At 29.8% G+C, this 19,422-nt stretch overlaps 1 protein-coding gene across 6 annotated transcripts in view; it reads left to right on the top strand.

The window, feature by feature from the left end:
* Positions 1-19,422, top strand: part of LOC126772799 (peroxidase) — a 54,848-nt gene that overhangs the window by 11,962 nt on the left and 23,464 nt on the right. For 2 of the 6 annotated variants that reach the window (XM_050493381.1, XM_050493385.1), the window contains exon 1: positions 6,170-6,228. The exons of 3 other annotated variants lie outside the window; for them this stretch is intronic. In XM_050493381.1, the coding sequence (XP_050349338.1) occupies positions 6,199-6,228 (30 nt within the window). In that variant the 5' untranslated portion in view covers positions 6,170-6,198. Of the gene's footprint in view, positions 1-6,169; positions 6,229-10,937; positions 11,071-19,422 lie in introns of those variants that run through there. One more of the 6 variants, XM_050493384.1, reaches the window with a different exon arrangement.

Below are 19,422 nucleotides of genomic sequence, written 5' to 3' on the forward strand. Positions count from 1 at the left end.
TATTTCGAGTATTCGAGTACCTACTTATTTATCGTATATTAATTTTGAGTTGTCAATGAATCAATTGAGTCTAAAACATAGATTTTAATGCTGGCTGGTAGTAAACATGTAGGAATATTAAAATATATTAAAAATAAGATACAGCAAAGGCAAGAACAACACGTATGTGGAGATATAAATACAATTATAAAAATAAAAAAATTAACGCACTCCTGAAATCATGCGCGGTTGGATACCTAAGTTCCTCTTGCGTAACACTCTTGGTTTTATAACGCGTTTCTGTTGCGCTAAACAAATAGGATCAGCGTGTAAAAGACGTTGTGTAAATGTAATCTAAAATAACATAATCGATTTTATTTCCTTTTTAACAGTAAAATCGCTCTACCGTAAGTGTTTTATTAGTTAATGCAAAATTATTGATGAAAGTGATGAGAATGTACATACTGTTACGTGAAGGCGAAAACGATAGTAATTTTTTTTTGTTTAACTGATAAGTGCAAGTACTGCGTTTCTTGCTGGTTCTTCTCGGTAGAATCTACATTCCACGTATCTTTAGATTTATCTTAATCTTGTAAAATGATTCAAAACAGCCCGCTTGAATAAAGAACATTTTAATTTTGTAAAAACTGCGTTTTCTAAATTTAAAAAATACAATTCCAACTCATTCATTTGAATGATGACGTTTGTATATGGGGATGGTATACGACTCCGTCATTTCTGACTTTAACATTCATTATAAATTATCTCATATACCCATCACTGAGCGATTTCGGTCATGACGGCAAATTTAAGAGATTAGCCTTATTAACTGATTAGGCTTGATCCGGGAATTAAAAATTAATAGAGGAAGATCATAAACTCCAAATTAGAAATTAAAAAATAAATAAATAAAATGTACGAAGAATGCGTTGTTAGTAACCATTATCTAAGAACTAGGAAGTGTGCTCCAGGCATTTAATAATAGCAGTCAGACTTGTGAACCTATGTCGGTACGCAATCCTAGTTTAGGTCAGAGGCGTAACATAACATTATGGAGATTTTCTTCCGTGTTACCTTCTATTTGGTATTGCTTAAAGGCGTGAATTGACATATATGTTCCATAATATGAAAGGCCTTTTGGTAATGAAATTGAGGTTACGTCTAATGTTGTCTTTCATTAAAGCGATTATGATGCAAAACGTTACATATTTACATTTACTATTTTTTTTTTACTTATTAATTTGTATCAAGTTGATAATTTAAGGTAGACATTGAATATTTGGTGCAATTGTCAATCATCATCTGCAAAAAAATTTGAAAACAATCTGCATCCGATTTTTTATGTATAGGCCTGGAACAAATAAATGATCAATATAATACAGTTCTGTATTACTTAACTAAAAATAAAATTCAATATATATAGTAATCTCAGAAGAAAAACCTTCATTGTATTTTCAAAATACGTTCGAGCTGCCCGCATTGCATTAGAACCAATATTTCGAACGGATCAGTACAAGACCAAGTGATCTCTTTGTCCGTATCCAGACATCCAAGATTATATATTGCTAATATTTTACCCACACGTCCGCCCTGCTTATAATTCTGCGCCAGAAATTTAGAAGACTACAATTTTGGAGCGTACGTAAGTGTATTTGGCACGCTCTGCCTCTTAATCATCTCGATGGATTTTAGAGTCGGCACAAAAATATTTGTCGAATAAGATATCAAAATGAAGGTACTCCCAAATAAATTGACACTCTTTGAAATTATTCATAACAGGATTCAAGAAAATGACAAATGTAATGATAGCATGCATCATAAGAGCTTAACACAGGTATAGGAAACTTAAGGTTTTGATATTTGTGAATTAAGAGTTAATTGTGAGAAAGTTTTATTCTATTTGAAAAAATGCTCATTGCCATAACAATGCATGAAACTCGCTTAGAGCTCGGTTGTAATATAACGTTAAAGGTATGTTTAAAAAATTCATATGATTCGTTTTTTTTATTTCTTATGACAATATTGTGTGTATATCATTATAGATTAGATACTTGAACTTAATTTAAGTGTTAATTGCACAATCTGATCCATTGGGATTATTGTCGTTCCAACATGGAATATTATTAATACGTTAAAAGCCCGGACTTGCATATTAATTTTATAATAAAAATAAATAAAAATCGTATTGGTACAAAGTAACTTTATATTCCTCAACTCGATTTAGCAATAAAAATATTTATGGACTATAGTCATAAATATTATGTTACTGCTTAAACTATCAAAAATATTGTGTCGTGATAATGTATGATGAAAAAAAATACTTTTACAATAATTGTTCATGTTTATTATATATCGTGTTTGTGATAAAATGAGAAGAAGTTGTTTGATTCATTTAATTTAAAAGCATAAACTATTTATCTAATATTCAAGATAACGCTATATTACGAATGAATTTTTGTAATAATTATATAAAATGTATTTGAAAGAAATTGTTTTTAGTTATGCGAACATACTCGGAAAAATGCTATAAAATATACAGAGAATTTGTTGATCTGAATTGTCATCAGAAAATTCCAACATCTATCTATTTATAGCATACTCTTATTTTGACTTATGTAATTAACGCCATCAGACCTTATATAGAAGAAAGCTTGTACTGAGTATCTGCATGGTGGTTTTTGATAGGATTTATATTCTGAATCAGATGTAGTTTTTTAGTTTACAATTAATTATACTTTTTCATATAAACTGAACTGTGATGGATTCAAATAGAGCTTTGATTTTTTTTAATTTAAATATTATGGTATATAGGTATGTAAGTATTTGTCACATGGCAAATATGATATTTGTACTTTGGTTATTTTCTTAATAGTTTCTGAGATCATAACAAAAACATCAATACAATACGTGCTGTAAGGCTTATTAGCAATAGTGTGGTATTGAAATATGTATAGTCTATTCCAATGGCAGAAAGACTAATGATAAATAAACAACGGAGACCTTGAATTGACATGACACCATTCTATGAAAACAATCTATGATATTCATTATGGATTCGTGAAAATATTGTTTTGAATGTCGGTGAAGTAGATATTAGTAGTTAAGTTGAATGGGATTATATCATAAATAAAGATATAATAATAAAGAATCCTTTTCAGCTGCACTATTAAGAAATCGTACGTAATATGTAAATTTAAGGTTTGTATATCTACAACTGGAATAGGATATCGTCAATATCACATATTTTTAATCCTAATATAATATATACAATATATTCAAGTAAGTTTAACAACACGAATCCAATTTTTTTATTGAGAAAAAGATAACTAATGTGTTGATTTGATAAACACATATGTTGAGTATAATCATTACGATTTTTTTTTATTTTCAGTAATATAAGCGGTACCCTAAAAACTGAATTATATAAAAATGAATTATTTAAATTTAGCCTTACTACGGTAGAATCTTATTCTCCCATTGCTTTGTCGCGTCTGTCACCAACACAAAAGATTTTTTTTCTTAAAGGGCATATCATAAAACCTTTAAAGACAAATGATCATACTCAAAATGAACGTCTTAAAAATATGTCATATCTTTCTTATATTCTCGGCCCTCTTATAGCAAAAATGATTTACGTTATTTAGTTATCTTTTACGAAAAAATAAAGGTATAAATTATAACAAGACAACACGTCATAAACCAATCAAGTCTCCATAAGTACAAGTGGAACTATTACACATAAGAAACCGAGAAAAACAAATGGTCAATGAACAATTACAACCAAAATTGAAAACAATAATTTTTATAAATTTTAATGATATTGTTCTGTTGTAATCAGATTATTTTAGAAAAAAAAAACAATATTTTATTATTTTTTCTAATTATTTTTTATGAGAAGTAATATAACTTCTGTTCAACATATAAATATTTTGAGTTGATTGTATAAATGTCTTCATCATTTGGACTCTTGTGATACCGGAAGTAGCTAAAATTTATATATTATTAGTTTCGAAGCCAGTAATTTTTGTCTGTGCTTGTAGAAACATCGAATTAATTAAGAAAAGGAATTTTTACTGTTTTTTATTTTGAGATTGTTAAAATATTAATGAAATCGTTTAATAACTAGGCGTTACATTTAAAAATAGTTAAAATATACTTGATGTATGTATATATACTTGATGTATGTAGCTTGGCCTGTAAATTTATGATGCGCATATGTTACAATCAAAAGTCTAAACTCATTTACTGATTACGACAATATGAAGTCAGAAATCAAATTATCCAAACTGTAACTGCTTTATATATTATTAATTTCTTAACAGTTACTTATAGAATATATAAATTACATTTTTTTAGTTAACTTTTACTTGTTTACCTTATTATATTGAATTTAATCGTCTTGATATCAAGCTGCGTAAATACGAAGGGCTTATAAAGCACTCATTCTTTGAAAAGTTCAAATAATATAAAGATTGAAATGAAATTGAGTACCTAGTTGAAACGTGCTTGTCAGTAAACTTTTTCAATAGCGATAACGCTGCTTTGATCGAAAATATCGAGTTGACAGTAAATATTGTTCAAATTTGTAAATTACTTTTTATTTCAAATTATATGTACATATTTACGTCATATGTTAATGTTTCTTTGTATATTTGTCCTCTATACGTTCCTTAGCCATTCAACCGATTGTGATGAAACGTTTGCGAGTTGTTCTTCGTACACGAACGTAGAAGCAAAAAACAAAGATTTATTCTTTATATATTTGTACTTCAATATTAAGCGTTCTATCTAAACTTTTCTACCCGTGTTGTTGTTGGTGCGAAGTTAGAACGAGTAGTTAGTATCTTTGTTGATAATATTTCTGGATAAATTCATAAATAAGAAACATTTTCATATATATAATTTGATTGATAATTATGAATAACAGTGTTGTAACCGTTGTAACAGTTGTTAACTAAATATTTTATTAACATAAAAATAATTTAATGATAAATTATAAAACGTATCGATTCCTTGAACGCTACGATATGATAAAATGTGCTTACGTAAAAATTATAAATGAGTTATTTGAATAACTATGCTATTTATTATGACGATGTCTTAAGATTACAGAACAAAATGAAGTAAAAATAGGTCTGTAATCATTTCAAATGTAATAAATATTTATATGTAAATACTGACTGACTCTTACATCTCCGAAATTATAGATCCGAATGATTTGAAATTTAGCAAAGCTACTCCTCTCGGGATGTAGACGCGCACTATGAACGGAATTTATGTATGTACATATATACTATACATAATACATTTTTCATAATCTAATATTCAGAACATAAGCTTTCTACTAAATAAAAAAAATGAAGGGGGTTATTTCGTATGAATTACCCGTGGGAATTCGGGACGGGGAATATAATTCATGTATTTCTTTACCACAATTAACAAGTAAATAATTAAAATCAAATATATATTTTTATATTATTACTATAAAATACACATGAAATAATTGTTGTTGAAACGTAATTAAAATGTAAACGCAACTTATTATTCACATAATGGTATGTAAATAAATAATATTTACGCCATTTAATTAGTTATAATAAAATATTAATAATCGTTATAATAAAAACGTAAGAGTTCTATATTTTAAAACAGTTAACTTAACAAAATGTTTGTAAACAATCGAAAGTAATTGCCCTAAAAGTAGGTCATTACTGTCACATTTCTATTTATAAAGTTCTGAAATGTGGTACGAAGTTACGTATGCTAAAGTCACCCAACAGAAATTACATTATTGAAATTATAATTCATATGAATAAGTTTCGTCCTATCGTTAAAAAAAGCACAATTATTAACAGTGCTTTTTTTCAATCATACAATTATTATTTAATTTTCCAAATGGCACGATACGGTACTGTTACACTTAATAGGTAGTACAAGGGATCAAATAAAATAATTTATAATGATTAAGATACGTTTTGTTATTCTATTCCGATCCAAAATCGACCGAACAATTGTTGTGTTAGTCAGAACGCTTAAACGGCAACGACAATACATCCCGATTTTATTACAATAAAGTGACAATTTATTAGTAAAATTGGTTATTTTGTGGCTTATCTAAGAGCACAGTAGTGCTATTCTATAAGATCTCAAGTTCATTGCACACCCGTGAAATGTGGACGACCGAATTATACTCTACTCGAAATGTTATAATTATTTATTATGATTAATATCGCAGATCACTCTCTGATGGTAAGTTTCGAGTTTGTTCTTATAGAATACCCTTTAGAATACTGTACCTTAAGTTTTCTTTGTTAGTATAAAGTGTTCAATGAATTGAACTATAGCACCTCTTATGAAATAAAGATATTATTCATCATTCATTCATTCTCATCATAAGTATTTTGTAAAAAAATGTGCGTATTATTTTGGTGTGTCATTCATGTCAGGAATTTGAACTGCTTTTATATCTGAGCATTCAAAAGTTGCAGTACCCGTATAACCGGTTTTAGTACAGCTTTCACAGTTACATAAATAATTTTGTTAAATTTTGCGAACGATTATGTCCGCTCCAAAAAATACGAATTTAATTTCCGAGTCTATATTGGATATCGAGCGTAATTTAGTAAAAGTCTCTTGCACTTGCTTTGTAAATTTTATCCTGTTTGTTAATTTATATTTGCCAAGGATAACAGTGTATCAATGCTTGCGAAACACAATTGTTCCTACTATATAAGAAAAATATTAATTATTTATATTTATACAAAAAAAAGATATAATTTCTACTGTAATTATTTATTATAGAATGTGATAATTTTGAGAGGTCGTGTTCATTTGAGAATTAAGTCCCCAAATCCTGTGTCCAAATGCTAATGTTTGCGACTTCGACCGCGTGTAAGTCGGTGTACGTAAAAACAGATAGTCAGACAATAAACCCTTTCTCTTTTTATATCGCCGCACTCATTTTTTGATAAAATTATTCAATGTACAGTACACAATATTTTTACCGCGTCATTAAATCTTCATATATGTGTATTAATGATTGAGTAATGACCGATACCGATATATAACGAATCGTTATTGTATATCAGTAACCAATCGTTTTATATGAAAATAATAAAAATAATAATAATAAAACAAATCAAATCAAACGTACTTTATTCATATAAACTTTACAATGAAGCGTTTTGCATTGTATAATATTTTAACTCTGCCACCGTCTTTATAAGCATTCTTAAATATAGTAAGTGAACGTAAATAAACATCTAATAAATATTTGCCTTTATTCAAATACAATTTATAAAACAATTGTTCCTCATTCTTGATAGCAGTTAATATAAGGTAAACGTTGAACGTAAGTTAGTTGGAATCATTTGATTGGATTATTCGTAAATTATCGTTATCGTACTTTATTCATATAAACTTTACAATAAAGCGTTTTGCATCGTATAATATTTTAACTCTGCCACCGTCTTTATAATATATAAGCATTCTTAAATATAGTAAGTGAACGTAAATAAACATCTAAGAAATATTTGCCTTTATTCAAATACAATTTATAAAACAATTGTCCCTCATTCTTGATAGCAGTTAATATAAGGTAAACGTTGAACGTAAGTTAGTTGGAATCATTTGATTGGATTATTCCATAACAAAAGGTTCGGGGCGTGGGTACTCGGGTTCACAGAGCAGCCACGACCTCTGGGTCTCACGTTCACTATTAATCACATGTTGACACAATGTGAAAGTTTTCTTCATATATTTCAGTTGAGACCCTTTTTGTGTTAGACTTTTTGAAAGAAATGATACAGTCGATGTTTGCTTTTCTATTGAGCATTATTTTGTGAAAATATTCACAATAATTTTTTTAAATTATTATTATGTTATTTTAATAGTATGAAACAGCATAATATTATTATTGGATGTCGTTTCATTAAAACATAGGCATTGGGTATGTTTAGATTCAGCCGCGATGGCCTTGTTTTGAACAAGTGAATCTTAAACGAAGATTGCTTCAATTGGTTCAATTCGTTATATGTACCAATGTGTTTTCATGTGCTTAATCTGTGTTTATAAACCGGCTCGTGCACGTGAAAAAAATTATGACTTGAGGAAACCTACACGAGCAGCGAGGTGGTATAACCTTCAACTCCTCAAAAACAGAGAAGACGGAACCTAGCAGTGGGATCATTATGAAAATTTGAGAAAAACATATACCTGATGAAATTACATGTTTTCAACATCTTTCTTCTTTTTTTTTTTGAAGGAGACAGCAACAGAAACAGCCTGTGAATGTCCCACTGCTGGACTAAGGCCTCCTCTTCCTTTTTGAGGAGAAGGTTTGAAGCTTATTCAGAGACTATTATAACCTCTACTACTTTAAGTTTATATCTATTTAGTAGATGTACTTGGTTAACACTAATGCAGTTGCAAGTAGTCATAGTTGCTATCATATTCTAGCAAATAGCAACACAGTTTCAACTAACGTAAAACGGATAAGAAAAAAATAATCAAACTTTAAATGGTGCAATATTGATAAGGATTTGCATATTCAAGGTCTCCGTAACGTAATTACGTATGAAATGTTAGGGCTACTCTACAGTACCTAAAAAGCTATAATTAAAAGTTATAAATAACCACCGGGTAGCCAATTTAATCTTATGTGTTTCTGATAGAATTAATAAAAAAATGTCATGATTTAAAATTACATAATTATAAAATAAGAAAAATAAGAGTAAGAAATGTTAGGGCTGCTCTATACTCTCGATATTAAATAATTTATACTAATATTATAGAGCGAAAGTAACTCTCTGCCTGTCTGTTGCAATTTTAAGGCTAAGCCTTATCGATTTTGAAAAAAATTGGTATGAAACAAGCTTGAGCCCCAAGGATGGACATAGTCTTTTCTTTTTTTATTCTCCCAAACACGTGGGCGAAGCCTCGGGTGAATACTTGTATTACATATTTAACAAGCAACTGATGTTACTTAATAGAAAAAACTAACATAAATTATATCTGATTTAATCACCATATGATTTTTTTTAAATATTCATGAATATGAAATCTTTAAGTATAATTCAATCGTCTATAATGTTGTTCTAATCAATCTACTCCACTGTAATGTACTGTAAACATTTCACTAGTAATAAATCAATTATCGTATTAATCATTGAATATTAAGATTACATCGTTACGCGAAAAATGTAATAAGCATACTATTGTACTGGTCACACATGCAATGAATCTATAACGAAGTACAATAAGCCGCATTTTTTAGCAGAATACTCACACATAAATAATTATAACGCGTCATTGATACGATTGCCAATTGTCGGGGAATAAACATTCCAACAATGTAAAGCTAGTGTAATATTATACATCTTTTTATCTTTGCATTGTAATACAGCACGGACTTTATGAATTGCATGTGTTCATGTTTCTGATATCTCTTTTTTATAGGATATTCCGACGTGATGCGTTAATACAATTTAATATTAAATGTAATTATATTCAAATAGCGCTACAATTACAATATTAAATATGAGTCTAGCTATGTAAATTACATAATTAGTGTTCGCTGAATTGTTGGAATTCGACCAAAATCATTATGAAAATTTGAGAAAAACATATACCTGATGAAATTACATGTTTTCAACGTCTTTTTTCTTTTTTTATTTGAAGTTGACAGCATCAGAAACAACCTATGAATGTCCCACTGCTGGGCTAAAGCCTTCTTTAGCTTTTTGAGGAGAAGGTTTAGAGCTTATTTTACCACGCTGCTCCAATACGGGTTGGTGGAATACACATATGGCAGAATTTCAGTAAAATTAGACATATGCAGGTTTCCTCTCTATGTTTTCTTTCATCGTAAAGCACGGGATGAATTATAATCACAAATCAAGCACATGAAAATTCAGCGGTGCTTGCCTGGGCTTAAACCCACGATCATCGTTTAAGATTCACGCGTTCTTACCACTGTGCCATTTCGGCTGTTTTTATTTACAAAATTGTTTTATTAAGTTGTGTGTTGCCATACACGAGCACTAACGCTCGTGTATGGCAACACTAAACAAAAAAAAATAGAAATCAGTTGACAAACTGAGGACAAAAAGATATTATATACTAGCTGTTGCCCGCGGCTTCGCTCGCGTTTAAGTATAAGGAAAAGATAAACAATTGTTTGGAAGTCTGTGATTTTAAAATAAGAAGCATAAAAGGGTTCTGGTTAGAAAAAAGTAAGGTCAAGATTGATGATTATTCTGTTAATAATCATCAGTAAACTTACTGTGAACTCCTGTCGTTTCTCTTAATATATTTTATAGTGACTTAAACGACTTGGTTTCTCACATCACCAATGTCAAAGGACGGTGGTGATCACTTAACATCAGGTGGTCCATTTTCCCGTTCGGCTACCTATAACGTAAATAATAATAAATTTTATTTACACCCAAAAAATTGTACACAATTTTAGTTGACAGTTTTATCTAAATCTAGGGTTTTTACATAAGCACCATAGGTGGTGGAACTGTGAGTTCAAAACTAATATAAATTGTAATATCAGTCGGCGATTCTGATAGTACAATTTATACACATATACATTATTTACATATAAAAGACGTTTGCGGTATTTCCTTTTATATAAACCTACTGTACAGAAGAATAAAACTTAACAATTTAATGTAACAACAAATAAACTTAGAAATAAAAATATTACTATTAAATTAAAAAAATATTTTAACATAAAACTAATAGGTATATAAGAATTACAACCGAGTTAGAATTGCAACCTTAATTGAATCTGAAGTTTTCACGTCACAATATGAAATTAATACTAAGGTTGTCAATGTCTCGGTAAATATAGAAAACCTCAACAGCCTCGTACGTTGACGTCAGTTTTTTTACGCTAAACGTCTGTATTTTTTATATTTAACTAGCACCACTTATCACGGCTTCTCTTGACGAAAGCATAAAATTATATTTCTATGACAAAAAATATACTTATTTGTGAAGTTTTAACATTTTGAAAGAAGCTGGATTTTGGTTAAAGTAGAGTGAAGGGAACTTAAAATCAAAATTTCGCAAGATCTATTCTCGGTAAGCTTATCTATTAGTCTCCCTATATTTCAAAACGATATTTTAATCGATAGTTTCATATACATATAATGTGTCTATAAAGACATACGATACGATAACTCGAGCGCAGTGTTACTTTTTTTAATAAAATATGCAATATTAAAATAATAGATTAAAAGAAACTGTATTTGCTTCAAATATTTATTTTTATTTACTACTTATGTCACCGAACAGATTGTGACTAACTTTTGACTGGCCAAGACTTAAATTACTCAATTACAACCATTATTTATTGATCAAATAACGACAATTTAAAATTATATTAAAACAAAAGACCTTCCTATAATCAAATTTATTAATCACAATACAAGTAAATCATTATCCAAACGAATAAACTTTGGTCTACTTTACAAACACACACTTGAGTCTGTTATCATTCTAATATTAAATTTATTGAAACTACATCATTTTAAAGCTTAAATAAATGGGACTAGAGTGATAGAGTATGATAGACAATAGAAGTTCTACATATTATGTGCGATAATTTGTAGAAATAATTCTATCGAAAACCCCTAATTGAAATCGTGTGAAACCAAGCGGCGATAATATTTGAATGTCGTAATTTCCTACTTCAATTTCGACCTACAATTCTATTGTTAGATTTGTTTTAATCATAACGATAATTCATAACCCATAAAGCTTGAAATACGTCATTTTGAATTACTAGTGTACTACACATTAATTTATTATAATATACAAACATACATTTTTTAAGCGCTGGCTTTGTCAAGTCTGTGTAGGTAGGTGGGTACAAGGTATATGAATTATTTTTCATTAGTAGTTCTATTGTCAAAATACATTCTCATACGAAGAAAATAATGAAATTTGAAATGGTACAATATTGACGAATAGTTAGGGCTGCTCTACACTACATACTTAAACTTAAAAAGCTATCCGTAAAAGTTACTTTGAGAATAACTTAACCAGGTAGCCAATTTTATCACAGGCGTACTGATAATTAATAAAAAAAATATGATTGAAGATGACGTCATTAGAAAAAAAAAATGAAAATAATAACAATTTATTTCGTGTTATAATTGTAATGGAGCAGTGTCTATTTTTTATATAATAAAAAATTACATCCGTATATATAATATTACGCAGCGCTGTTTTTTTATTGTTTTATGTCGTTGACAGATATCTCTGCATAATACGGTGTTAAAGAATGTTATATATTTAAATAGAAACTAATTTTTAATAAATTTTAATAGAATTTTGCAAGATAGAAAGTGAATGTAGATTGAAGGCTTTACAAAAGTGAAGCAATAGGCCTAGAAACAAGTCGCGTTGAGAAAATGATAAAGTATCGCGTTGTTAATGCAAATTAAGTTTGACGAATAGCTTGACTTGAGAAAAGTGATATTCATCAAAATGATATTCATTTGGAGCAATAATAATAACACGTAGCATCTCTAGTCTATTCTCTATCTCTTTATTTCTGTTTTTTATTTTTATTTGTATTGGTCGCAATTGGTCGCAGAGCTGCAGGCTATATTTGTTTCTTAAAATAAATATTTAAGAAATTTTTTTTCGTAAAATTGTGGTCAAGATATTGTTAATCACCGAGTTTGACAGTAATTGTACAAACCGTTAATGTAAGCAGTTATTAGTGAATGGAGGTAGGATTTTAATGATGTTAGGTGCTCCGTCAGTTCTGTCTATAAAAAATAGTTTTATTAAAAAAAATAACTTTAAAATTCAAATCGAACGGCGGAAAAAAAGACGAACAATACATGTTTGTCAAAGAAATTTCACAAGTATGTTGCAAATTAAATTTGAATTTTGAATTCTAAGTAGAATGAAAAATATCGATCTTCTGCCTACATAATCATATATAATCGTATTATATAGACAATTTTATAGGCAAGGATCTAATACGTTATTATTATTAATAGTGTTATGAAAAGCATCCTGCTTAATGTTTCATTCCATAAATATTTTATGCAATATTAAATATTTTAAGACTTTAATTTTTTAAATGTAAGTCTTTAATTTTAAATTTGATTAATTCGTTAACATTCGTCTTACAACTCGTAGTGTCTTGTCAAACGGAGATAACGTTGATTAATACAAATGAATAAATTTTATTTTATGTATAATGATCAAGCTATTTATTATTGTGTTATTCATAAGCATGACTTTGTCTGAGACTGACGTCATGAATGTAACTTTTATAATAATATAATATTTCGAATGAAACCGTAACCGTAACAGCCTGTGAATGTCCCACTACTGGGCTAAAAGCCTCCTCTCCTCTTTTTCTGAGGAGAAGGTTTGGAGCTTATTCTACCACGCTGCTCCAATGCGGGTTGGTAGAATACACATGTGGCAGAATTTCAGAGAAATTAGACACATGCAAGTTTCCTCACGGTGTTTTCCTTCACCGTAAAGCACGAGATGAATTATAATCACAAATTAAACATGAAAATTCAGTTGTGCTTGCCCGGGTTTGAACTCACGATCATCGGTTAAGATTCACGCGTTCTTACCACTGAATTTATTTTTCGACTTGATATGCTCGCCGAAAGACGCGACCACTTCATGTTAATGGGAAGTTAGTCTTCCTAGAATATATCGGGTATTTCTCGATACATGACCTAAATGAACTGGTACTATATAATAATACTTATATTTTAAGCTTAGCTAATTGTTGTTTAGAAAATATTTGGAAATTATTGTCTAGTATCTGGAAGCCATGTCAGGATTAATTACCGACAGATCTCGGAGGAGAGCTCTATCATAGTCAACGCCATTCGTTCATTTTTTCCCATTATTACCAAAAGTTGTGAAAAACACGCTATTTTTATCTATCTTCGGCTTACTGACAAAAAATACTTTTGGAGAGGATTTTTTATTTGCGTTAGAGGATACTTATTTGGTCAACACATGCAGGTGAATTCACAATGTTACCTTAAACGCCGATCAGGATATGCAAATATAATCACAAATTAAGATCATGAAATTCAATTCTTGATCAGGTTTGAACACGCAATCTGCGTTTAAGTATCATGAGAGCTAGCTACTGAGTCATCTCGGCTCTTAGTATTATAATTGTAACATTCGTAACAACTATAATCATACTAATTAAACTGCTTACGTATCATTTACCAAGCTGACATAATTATTAGTAACTCGGAAATATAAGCAATACCTACTAATGACTATCGATAAGACCAAATAAGCTGCAAAATGAGCCCATTATAGATATAAAAAGTTTTTTTTTCTTGCGAAATTCTTAATACGACAAATTTCAAGGAAGAAATAAGTTAGTTTTTCCATGGAATTGATTAAGTGATATCCAAATATGTAAAATTCACTGTAAGATAAGTAAAACAGTTAATTGCTTGCCGCATTTAACAAGAAGTGAAGTGATTTTTTTTATGGAATAGTTGTTGAGATTTTAGCTCTTCGTTTATACTCCTTTTACAGTATTATTTTATAAATAGTGCAAGCATTGAAAACTTAATAGGAAAAAGTGGGAGATTGACTTATGTAATTCAATGCTATCATGTAAATTAAGTTTCTGTTTTAAAATAGTTATGGTTTCAATAATATGTAATTTTAAAATGGAGGTACAGACCTAGGATTACTCTTGCCAATTATTTTTGATTTTCCATAATCAAAACTATTATTTACTGTTAGTTTGACTTTGTGTCTTTGTATCTGCTCGTCTGAATCGCTCTCATCCACTCTATTATTAATTTACCGCCAAACAGTACCTACTTAGTATTACCATATTCCGGGTTGAAGGGTAAGTGAGCTGGGGTAATTACAAGCATTAGAGGCGTAAAGTTTTAGGTTAGTCAATAGTGTTATGGTTAATATTTCTTACAGCGACTATGTCTATAGACAATCATGGTCACTTAGCATCAGGTGGCTTATATGTTGTTGTGTATTACGTCACAAGCAAAAAATAAGTTTGGACATAAAACACGAAGATAATAATTTTTTAATGAAATTCACTTCCTTATATTGTAATACATTGTTTATTTGTTCGAATGCAACAGATTAATTGAATGGTATCGATAAGCCTTTTGAAGTAGACAATTGATTATTCACAACAATCAGGCTTAACCTTGACCTCGCTATGGAGGCGAATGAATGGATAATTACTGTAATAAAACCTAAAACTGGGCAATTGTTTCTTGATGATCGAATCATTCATCAGAAATTTCGTAATGGCAATGTATTTAATTGTTCACGAGTAGAGAAAGGAGGTTTAATGTTAATGATTGGCTATATGTTTTATTACACATAACCTTTTTGTAAATAAAAAACAATCTGTATTGTGTTGTGTGGTATTTGTTATTAGATTAAGAAATTTGACTTGGATGAATGGTAATTAGCAAATCACACGTAACTTTTTTCTCACCGCAATTTGACTCAGATCGCTGTTACATTGTCATAACGGATGTGACATAACCTGTAAGGGGTATCATCGTACACACATATTAGGCCGTGATTTTAATATTTATTGTGTAATAAAAAAATGACATCATGTGTAGCGAAAGTAATTTTATAATTGATTTGTAGTTTTTATATACTTATCTAACAATAGACATCTCTTGCCCGACATTTTTTTTAAATCATACATCATATAAACATTGATTGGCGGGTGATTAGTTAAACAATGTTGTGTCTTCTTTCAAAAGGGAGTGGAGGCGTTAGCCCAGCAGTGGGACATTACCAGGTTGTTACTGTTACTGTGTCTTTTTCTTTCGCATGTCAAATCAGTAATGATAGACAGAGTGAAATCAGTGTTACCTAATTAGCCGCTAAGATAAGTTTATATAAAAGACCGTTAGTCATTACATAGTACATTTAGGTGGATAAGAGGCCCGTTGTGACGGTGTATACGTAACTATGCCACTGATTATTAATAAAACTTTCAGTTACCTTTTTTTTTTAAAGGAAGAAGGTTTTTTCGTCATCTAAATAATAGAAGCCTTTAGTAAGATAATGGTAAAGTATAGCTAGCTAGCTTTAGATTATAGTATCGAATTGGTGGAATATATAATTACGTAATTACAAGCACAAGGCAGCGCAAAGGCAATGGATAGCATGTCTCTTGACATTGCTAATGTCTATGGACACACCACTACTTCCCATCTCGGCTGCTTTCCTTTTACAAACAAACAGGCAACAAATTATACATAAACATTTTATTATGTACTTCATATGGTACAACCAAAATTGCAGGGTAAGAATAATTTTGTCAAAACTACACAATAAAAATAAAAGTAGTCGGGTAATAATAAGTAAAAACATTTTGGCAACGTATTTATAATTATTACTGTAAAAATAATATATGGAGAAAACATGCAATATTAGTATCGAAGTATTGGGTATCAGATAAGTCTCCGCTTTTACACGGTCGGTCGATAGGTAGCAACCGTTCACATGGGAAACTTCACGTAGAGAAGCATTTAAATTTTAATTAAGAAATTAAATAACCTATTCTAGCTTACTTCGTAATTATAAACACAATATTTATTCTACTTTTTTGTTTTGTTATTTATTTGCACGGTTTTACCGAAGAAGGTTTTTTTAAATAAGGTTTTAGTTCCTATTTAAATGCCAAAAAAGAGAAACTTTTGTCATCATAAATATTTAAAAAAAAAACGTTAAACGTAAACGTTAACGATGCAATCAAATATTATCTTATTAAGAGGAAAAAAATAATTCTTCGATCGATATCGTAGGTAATTGTTATATTTGTATGTTTAAATCAGAATAATAAAAGCGATTTATATAACCATCCGTAATTATAAAATATTAGATGAAATATTAGATGGTTGTTCGTTGCGTTTTATTACATTATAGCGCATTATAAGTTGCGCTTGACAGAGCATGCTTAATGATGCCTAACGATTTGTTACGTAAAAAGATTGTTATAAATATGGATTATATATAATGGGATTAACCTTTTTCGAAAAATTCAAAACTAATTTTCCTATTTATTTACCTAACACGATCAAACATATAATTTTAAGTCAATTTATGCTATTTAAACGTCAAGTTAAAAGTCAAATTTTACTTTATGGTTTTAAAATATATATAAATAAAGTTCTATATAAATATAATAAGGAATACAAATTTCTTGGCAATAAAAATCTAGTTATTTTTTACTACTACTTACATTTACTTTGAAAGAACTAAAATTGCATTTCTCTTCTATTCAAAGTTTCATGTCTAAGTCAGAAGGAAAAATAACATCAGTAAATAGGAAGGTCCCTTCTCGCTATTAATTATTAAATAAACACTCGAAGACTATTTTACTATAGTATAAAAAAGTTGATATCATAGTTGGGTTTTTACTCTAAAAAAGAAATATTGCTTTGAACTTTATCACGGAATAAGTTGTGTTGGTTTCGGTAAAATAAGATTTTTTGGTACATTATAATAATATAATAATATCCTAGGACATTATTCACACACATCCATCTGGGATCAGATGGATGTGTGTGAATTTAAGCAGAGCTTGTGCTATGAAAACCAGACAACTGATATACACATATACTACTTCTTATATGTAAATATATACTTATATAAATAATTACACCCAGACTCAGGACAAACAGACATTTTCATGCACACAAATGTCTGTCCTGGGTGGAAATCGAACTCGCCCTTCGGCGTGAGAGGCAAGTCTATCAACCACGCCAACCGGCTCATCATTCATGAGTTACATTACTTGAGTTACTTTTTAGTTGACTTGTTGATTTAGTGGCTAATTTAAAAGACCGTAGACCTTGAACTCTTAGGTTTAAAACCTGGGTCCGGCTACTAAAAAGGTTATTGTGGTTTTTTCTAGTAATTCTTAGTAGCAGTCCGGTGTCGGGAAGTGTTAGACAGTGTTTACACTCCCGTTTCTCGGAAAGTAGACAAAATCATGGTCGTTTCGTATTTGCCGTCTCATTGGCTTATAAAAGTGATTAGAGTACACTTGTGTTTTCGCACACACTTATGCGCTAATATATCCTGTGTTGATGGATGATGAAAAATATTTACGGGGACCACGTCATCATACTCACTAGTACACATAAAACTTATATATATTTCAATAATTTGCATATTTGTTTATCAAAACAATATTTATTTATAGTTAAAGTTAAAAAGTTTTGTCCACTTACAAGAATATGTATGTAGGTGTATTACCTTACCTTAAGTTCTATTACATGAAAAGTGTAATTATTTTGTAACGTAGTTGCGAAAATATTAAAATTTCACATATTTATTGATTAAAAATAAGTTAAATTTGTTCGTTTTAACATGATGTATGGTACGGTTAACTGTGTGAATGTGAGCGGTTGTCGTAAATATTAATGGTTATTGCTCGACTCCACTAACATTACAGAGAGCCGTCACTTGAAAATGGCTGCACTACTTAAGGTGCTGACTTTAATTGATTATAATACATTATCGACATGAACGAGCTGCAATACCTCGATTCGAACTATATATTTTTGATTGTTTATTTCTCTTTTAACACTTTTAAATTACAGTACGGAATACATTTATCTCTCAGAAAAAAAATTGAATTCACGTAAAACGAAAAACATTATTTAAAGATAGACTTGGTCAATTCAATTCAATATCAATCGTCGTACAAAAGTCTTTATTTTAATAATTATTACGAACCGAACCTCCTGTATTCATCAGTATGTTATAGTAAACTTTGTAAAAGTTTTTAATCAATTATTTAAAACGTGCTTCAAACATTCCCTTTGAACTCTGTAATTAATGTAAAATTCTATACGCATTTGTTTAAGCACTGTCAGTTCCTAGATTGCAGGCTGCTGAAAATTTAAATAAAATAACTTATTTACTGGACCAACGAGGCATAATATATATACTGACAATTTAAATGCGAAAGTAGGTACTGGTGGTAAGGCTTTGTGCAAGCTCGTCTGAGTAGGTACCACCCACTCATCAGATATTCTACCGCAAAACAGCAGTATTTGGTATTAGGGTGAGTGAGCCAGTGTAATTACAGGCACAAGGGGCATAACATCTTACTTCCCAAAATTGGTGGCACATTGGCGATGTAAGTGATGGTTAACATTTCTTACAATGCCAATATCTAAGGGCGTTGGTGAACCCTTACCATCAGGTGGCCTATATATCTGTTATTATTATTATAGATATTATTATATTATATAGATATTATTATATATTCTGTTAAAAAAAAACTCTGTCCATCAGTTACGCTTTTACATTAATCCACTGAACCGAAATTAATGAAATTTACAAGAAGGAACACCAAAGAAGAACATAGGTTACACACCTGAACACTCGGACCTCGTTGCCTCA

This window comes from Nymphalis io, chromosome 13 (genome assembly GCF_905147045.1).
Source record: "Nymphalis io chromosome 13, ilAglIoxx1.1, whole genome shotgun sequence".
In the NCBI taxonomy this organism is placed as follows: Eukaryota; Metazoa; Arthropoda; class Insecta; order Lepidoptera; family Nymphalidae; genus Nymphalis; species Nymphalis io.